At 26.7% G+C, this 7,847-nt stretch overlaps 1 protein-coding gene across 1 annotated transcript; it reads right to left on the bottom strand.

Annotated features, from left to right (window-relative positions):
- Positions 1–2,950: 2,950 nt before the first annotated feature.
- Phum_PHUM299240 (ankyrin repeat domain-containing protein, putative) lies at positions 2,951–6,557 on the bottom strand (the record flags this gene model as incomplete). The annotated part of the gene is made up of 9 exons (XM_002427111.1): positions 2,951–3,011; positions 3,155–3,334; positions 3,429–3,741; positions 3,812–4,127; positions 4,197–4,594; positions 4,681–5,077; positions 5,122–5,507; positions 5,593–5,785; positions 5,871–6,557. 9 exons carry the CDS (start codon positions 6,555–6,557, stop codon positions 2,951–2,953), a joined length of 2,931 nt encoding a protein of 976 aa, XP_002427156.1.
- Positions 6,558–7,847: the final 1,290 nt, after the last annotated feature.

Genomic DNA, 7,847 nt, shown 5'->3' with positions numbered 1-7,847 from the left:
CGCAACATAACGTGTTACAAATAATAATAATAATAATAATAATAATAATGACAACAAATTTCATTAATTAATTAATCAATTTATTTATTTATTTTTTTTTTGCGTTTATTATTATCATTATTATTTTATTTAATTTTTTTTTTTCGGTTTGATCAAAATGTTTAATAATAAAATGATGCGTCGGTTTATTTATGTTGTTAGAATAATAATAATAATAATCTCAATAAAATAATATGAAAACGTTTATATAAATATATAATATAAATATAAATAATCGATTGATTATGTTAATAATAATAATAATAATAATAATAATAATAATAATAATAATAATAATATAGCCGTGATTCGGTGGAATTTTTTCAAAATGAACATTATAGAACAAATATTGTTAGTATTATTTTTCATAAGAAAAATGATAAAAAATTTATTAATAATAATAATAATAATAATAATATGAATTTGTAATATTATTATTATTATTTATCTTAATATTATTTAAAAAAATATTAAGAAATTGTTTTGAAAATGATTATGAGTAGGTTTTGTGCTGTTAAAAAAAAAAGTGTGAAAAAGTTATCGTTTCGAATTATTAGATCTCAATTTATTTCGTGTATCGGTTTCAATAATAATAATAATGATTATTATTATTATTATTATAATAATTAGAAAGCACAATTTTACTCTGTATCCCCTTTCAAATAATGAAAGAAAAAAAAATTATAATTAGTATCTTCTCTATATGTTAAAATAAATTGTTTCAAAGAAGAAGAAAAGAAAAAAAAAATTTTATTATTATTTATTATTATTATTATTATTTTAAAAATATTTATTTAGAATATATATGATAATAATAATAATAATAATAATAATAATAATTGGCTTGGCATTATTATTTATACATGCAAATTCTGATTGCATATCTTTATTTATCTGTTTCTTAACTAAATAAAGGGCGGTCAAAATGTTCCTACTTTGTATACACATAATTTATTATCAATGCTTTTTGTCGTCATTGGTAGCTAATATTCGTTTGGTCATTAATAATAATAATAATAATAATGATAATAAATCCTTCCCTGTTGTTTTTTTAATTTTTTTTTTTTTGTTTTTTTTTCCGATAAAATTTAAATAAGAAAAAGAAAAGAAATTTAAAATTTTGTAGTTTTTTTCTTTTTTTTTTTTATTTTTGTTCCTAGAAAAAAATTTATGTATTATTTATTTTATGTTTATTAAAACGGAGTGGGAAGTTTTGATACAATATAATAATGACCAAATAATAATAATAATAAAAAAACTTTGGATTGTTACTCAAATCATTTAAAAAAAAAAAAAAAAAAAATTAAATAATAATAATAACTGTAATAATTTTTTTTATCATTTTTAATATGGTTGAAATGGGTAATTTTCCTATAATTTTTATGTAGTCTCATAATAATAATAATAATTAGAAAATTAAATTTTACTGAACATATATATGTATATATTTATATATATATAAATATGTTATTAATTAATTTTTAATTGAGCCTAAATGCATGCATTATGACGTCATGTTAAAAACTTCTATGAGTATATATATATATATATATATATATGATAAGTGATAATATATATATTGATATTCTTATTAAAGAATGAAAGGTTATATATATAATTAAAGGTTGAAAATATTGTGGTAAAACCATTGTAAAAAGACCTAATTACATCCAACAGGAAAATTATTTCCTGTTGTCGGTAGTTAAATTAAATTTTAAAAAAAACCTTAAACCTAAACAGGTCTTTTTATATTGGAAAACTCTCATTTTTTTTTTTTTTTTTTTTTTTTTTTTAAGCTTTAATTGTTAAATGAAATTATTTAAAAAAAAAAAAATGATTGAAAATAAAATAAATAAAATTGCTCATTTATATCCCACGAACAACAAAAAATGTTGAAAATATTTTATTTAATTTACAATTAATTAATTTTTTATTTTATTTTCAATCATTAAGTCAATTCTTAAATTATTATTATTATTATTATTATTTTATTTTACGTGTTATTAAATGAATTGAAATTAATTACTTGCGATTAAGTAAATTAAAAAAAAAAAAAAAATTTTAATATCACAGCTTAAAAAAAAATAAATTGTTCATGTATATTTATACGAACACGCATGTACACACGCCCACCCCCACACTGACTCACTCACTCGATCTATTGAGCTAAAATAATAATAATTATAAAAAAATTATATTTTTTAATATGCTTCATTTTATTATAATTAAAATAATAGAAAAATTGGTCATTGGGGAGGAAAAAATAAATAATTTTCAATTAATTGTAAAAATATTATTAAAAAAAAAAAAAAAGTATTATTAATTAATTAATAAAAAAAAATTATTGTTATCTATCTATTTATTTTTTCCTCCATTTGTTATGTATTTATTTATATATATATCTCTGCATTGCACTTATTTTGCTTTATCGGGTTATATATATATATATATAGTAAGGACCAAATAATTTAATAAATTAATAAAATATGAAGCCGAAAAAAAAAAAAAATAAAACTTCGATGCGGTTTTTAATAATTTGTATGTAATTAATTATATTAAAAAAAAAAAAAAATTATACAAAATTATTCTGTCACACTGTAAAGAATTACAATAATTAAATAATTATAATTAATAATTAATAATAATAATAATAAAAATAGATAGTTAATAAGCTTTTAATTGTAAGTATGTGTTTATAAAAATAATCAGTTAATATTAAAATAATGAAATTTTATTTTGTTTTTTTTTTTCATTAAATATCCAATTGACGCGATGTAAATTCCATTATATCATATGTGATTTAAATAATTAATAATAATAATAATAATGATAATGATGATAGCATTAATAAAAGTCTGAATCGGAACTTTGACGAGATAACGTCGGACTGAAATGAAGTGAATTTTGCGATTCAATGGATTCTACGGACTCTGATTGTACCAATGGAATTACACTTGCGTGCTTTTTTAAACCTGTTAATAAATATGAATTATGTAAATTATTATTAATAATACATATTTTTTTTTTTTTAGGTTCAATATCGCTACTGTGCGTCCTACTGCTACTACTACCACCACCACCACCATCATCATCATCACCTTTGTGTAAAGTAGACTCCGTTGAAGAAGGATAATGAGACAAAATTATATTTAAACATTGTGCAACGTTTTTCGATGGTGCGCACGAAAGGGCTGGAGTTAAACCGTCAGAATCGACAGCTAATATGTTGGCTCCTTTTTGAATTAACAACTGAGTGACGGTGACGAGACCCTGTTTGGCTGCTATATGAAGAGGCCTTTAATAAAAACATGGTGAGTAATAATTTGAACTTTAAATCGATAAGTATTAGACAAAATAATAAAATAAAAAAAAACATTATTTCGACCTACGTTTTTTTTTGCTTATTGGGAATGTTAACAATGGAATTATTTTCAGAATTTTGAATAAGAATCATTGCGGAAAGATGATATCTCATGGCGCAAGCATAATGCAACGCCGTATTACTCGAATTGTCTTGGATTGTAGCATCTGCTTTTGCTTTCAAAAGTATTTCTATGGCACGAGCGTGCCCCTTCAGCGCGGACAATATAAGCGGAGTTCTACCGTTTGAATCTTTGCATTCGACATCTGCTCCTCTCTTAATCAATAATTTCAAACAAGATATACTGTTGCACAGTGCTGCAATGTGGAGTGGAGTTCGTCCTGAAATGGTAAAAACTATTCAAAATGTAACTTTGACTCATTTTAAATGTTTAAAATTTTTGTTTTTTACCCTTATGATCTTTTATGCTGACACTCCCTTCACCAAAATAATTCAACAATAATTCTAAACAGTTTTTTTTCCCGTGTAGAACACTTGAGTGAACAGGAGTAAAAGAATTTCCTTTCCACGAATCACAGCTAAAATTATTGACTAGGTACTCAATGCATTTAAAATTTCCTTTATAACTGGCCCAGTGAAGTACAGTGCAGTCTTGTTGATCAACTAAACATGATATATTTTCATTAAGGTGTTCTATCAGAATTACCAATATATTATGAAATCCACGTAAAGCTGCAATATGAACAGGAGTTTTTCCGTTACAGTCCTGTAAAAATACTTTTTTAAATAAAATTTAAAAAAAAAAAAAAAAATTATAACTTTTAATAAGTTGTACCTTGACATTTACAGATGCACCTTGGCAAATGAGCAATTCTACGTTGTCAAAGTTACCGAAAAAAGTAGCCCTGAACAATGGAGTGTAATTGTTGTAATCGGGAATGTTAACATCGGCTCCGTGTTGCAACAACGCAATTATACAATTAGACGATCCGTGAGCAACAGCAAGCATAAGAGGGGTTCTACCTTTGTTATCGCGAAAATTAACCACATCGGTTGTCTCTGCATTATCTAAAAGCATCTGCAAACATTCTGTGTGCCCGTTTACAGCAGCCGCATGAACTGGAGTTCTTTTATTGACGTCGTCGTGAACAGCGACTAAAGCACCACATCGTAAAAGAAGCTGAACACATTGGCAGTGACCTTTCAAAGAAGCTAGTTGAAGAGGCGTTCTTCCTGCAAAAATAACAACGATTCAGGTAAAAATTTATTTAAAACGTTCAATGCCAAGTTTTGGGTTTTTTTTTTTTTTTTTTACTAACCTAATTCATCTTTTACATTAACATTATTAAAAAGTGGCAACAGCAGTCTCATAATTTCATTGAAACCATAATAAGATGCAATGTGCAACGATGTAATTTTTAAACAGGTATCATCATTTATTTTCTTATCATAATTTTGCAGTAAATGTTTCAAACCCGCCTGATTTCTCCCAAAAACGGCGTAATGAATCGGAGTAAAACCTTCATTATCATTATTTGCACAATCTTTATTATGTTTAATGAGATATTCAACGCATTTTCCTTCCAAGTCGTAGGCAGCAGCTAAATGCAAAGGAGTACATCCACTTACATCTTTAACAGTTACAGAACTGCCGATCCCGACGAGAGTGTACACGCAATTAAACATCCTTTTCCCGCAGCATAATGCAGAGGTATTCTCCCTTCATTATCGGTGATGTTTAGTTTTGCACCACTGCTTACTAATAAATCTAAACATTCAATTGAACCCTTGTAAGCAGCTAAATGAAGAGACGTTTTTCCAGAGTTGTCTTGGACATTCAAATCCAAATTTAGCTGAACAAATTTTCGACAGCATTCGACGAAACCCCCAAGGCAACACAAATGAAGTGGCGTTCTACCCAAATTATCTTTTTTTAAAGGATCGGCTCCATATGACAATAGAATTCTACTTAACAATTCATGGCCATACAAAGCAGCAATGTGAAGAGTTGTGCAACCTGTCTTATCAGTAGCATCGATTACAGCACCTTTATCAATTAAAATTTTCGATCTGGCTAATCTACCATGAATAGCTGTCATATGCAAAGCAGTTCTGCCATCAAGACTTTGATGATTAATATCAGCTCCTGAAATCAAATATAAGATGTAATAATTCTAAAATTTACATTATTGATGAAAATTAAAAGGCGATTTAAATGTATTTATCAAGACCTTCAGTCAAAAGAATTTTCATACAATCTTCGCCAAGAGTACTGGCAGCCGATATCTGCAAAGGGCTTTGTCCTGCATAGTTTGATTCATTAATTGGAGCATTAAAGCAAATCAATTCGATGACAATATTCTTACAACCATTTAAACAAGCAAGATGAAGAGGAGTATTTCCAGCAGCTGTCTTGGCATCAATCTAAAAATCGTATAAACACAATGAGTTTCAATTAACAATGATGCAGGATACAAAAAGTTAACAAAATTTTTTTTTCCAAAAAAACCTTGGCTCCATTTTCCAATAATATTTGTGCTAGTTCATAACTGTTATTACACACATGAAGAGGTGTGTAAAAATCTCTGTCTCTGGCATTAACATCTGCTCCTTTTTCTATCAAGTACTCAACAATGTCAGAGTGACCCATGTGAACAGCCCAATGTAATGGTCTTCGAAATTTTTTATCACTAACATTAACATGACAGCCATTTTCTAATAGGAATTTGACCATTTCGAAATGACCATTATAAGCAGCATGATGAAGACATGTCTTTCCTTCCCGATCTGTGACATTTATATTTGTTATATGAGGCAAGAGACTTTTGACGCAATTCAAGGAATTGTTTGCCGAAGCAATGTGTATAGGAGTGTGCCAGGATCGGTCTCTGACGTTCACATCTGCATTATGTTTGAGTAATACTTCAACCGTGGGCTGGTGACCAACAAAGCAAGCCAAATGAAGGGGAGTGATCCATTTTGAATCCTTGGAATTGACTCTTGCACCATTTTGTATTAACACCTCAACTATTTTATCGGCTTCAAAGAAAGAAGCAGCATGTAAGGGGCTTCGTTGTTCAAAATCTTGTACGTTAGGATCTTCTTTTGCGTTTAAAAGGTAGGTTACATCTTCTAATTCTCCAATTATAATTGCGTGAATCAAAGCTGGGGCATCGGAAATTTGACGATATACCATAACTTAAGGCATTCAAAATTGACGAGATTAGGCTAGGAAAACTCGCCAAATATTTGCGACTATTTACGCACTTTAAATCAAATAAAAAACACATTAGTAAATAAATTTCTTCTAATTATAATAAAACTAATTTTTTTATGTAAAAAGCTGTCTAAAGTATAATTCTTTAAACAGCGTATGTCAACAGTTAAAACTGCATGTTGACAAATATATATTTATTATCAGTAGTGCCAACAGGAAATCTATTACGTTGTGGAAAAAATTATTTTTTTCAATAGATGGTTAAACTGATCGACAGATCGCTTCAAATAGTTTCAAATTTAGGTTTTTTCAATTTTGAATGAGGTGTTTTTTGATGTTAAAAGTGCTTTTCGTGTATTCATACTTGTTGTTGTTAAGTAACTGATTTAATCGAAGGTAACCGGCAATTTAGTACTTGCACATTTGCCCTGAAGCTTAATCCCCCATAAAAGTTTTAAAAAGCTATTTGTGGAAAGTTGAGTTTAAAAAAAAAACTTGTTGGTTGAGTGTAGTGTCAATTAAAATTAAATTAATTAGTGCATCGAATTCATATAATACGAAAAAATAGTTCATTCAATTCATTTCTTGAAACTCTCTAAGGTAAGAAAACATAATTTTTAGTCAATGTACTTACACATAAATGTACATATAACTGTGTTTTAAGCACAGTAAAAAAGATTAGAAAAGTTCTGGCGTGAATTAAAATGATTGAAATGTAAAATAAATGATTTAATAGTTATTGTTGCTTCATTTGGTTAAATACGAAGCTTAAATTTTTAACATAGAACGTTTCAGTCATTTTAAAGCTAGAAAAGTTAGACCTGAAAAGGCCAAAATTGAAAATTCTATATTTGTGAGCGTTACGACAAAATGGCGCATTTTAAAATGGCGGTTTTTTTTTTAACGTTAAATTTATATTCAATAATCGTGTGAAATATGAGTAAATTTTTTTAAAACGATTTTTTACAATTATTAATAAGGATAATAAGATTTCTTTTTTTTAAATGAAAAACAAATGAATACTTTTACATTTATTTAAAAAACGATTTTATTTTCTCTATTGTAAAACCATTTACACTTTATATATGTAACGTTAAATAGATTTTAAATGATACAGGCAATATACGAGGGGGTATATCTAATAATGATACACTTTGTCTTTTTTTTATACTAAAAATATTATACATAAGTTTAAAAAAAATTTTTAAAGATACAAATTGTCGCTATTTCGTTCAGTACCAATTATTATTTTACTAAAATATTTATAAA

Source organism: Pediculus humanus, genomic scaffold (genome assembly GCF_000006295.1).
Source record: "Pediculus humanus corporis 1103172107682 genomic scaffold, whole genome shotgun sequence".
In the NCBI taxonomy this organism is placed as follows: domain Eukaryota; kingdom Metazoa; phylum Arthropoda; class Insecta; order Psocodea; family Pediculidae; genus Pediculus; species Pediculus humanus.
The sequence above is the reverse complement of the archived record's forward strand: the minus strand, read 5'-3'. Positions and strand labels throughout refer to the sequence as shown.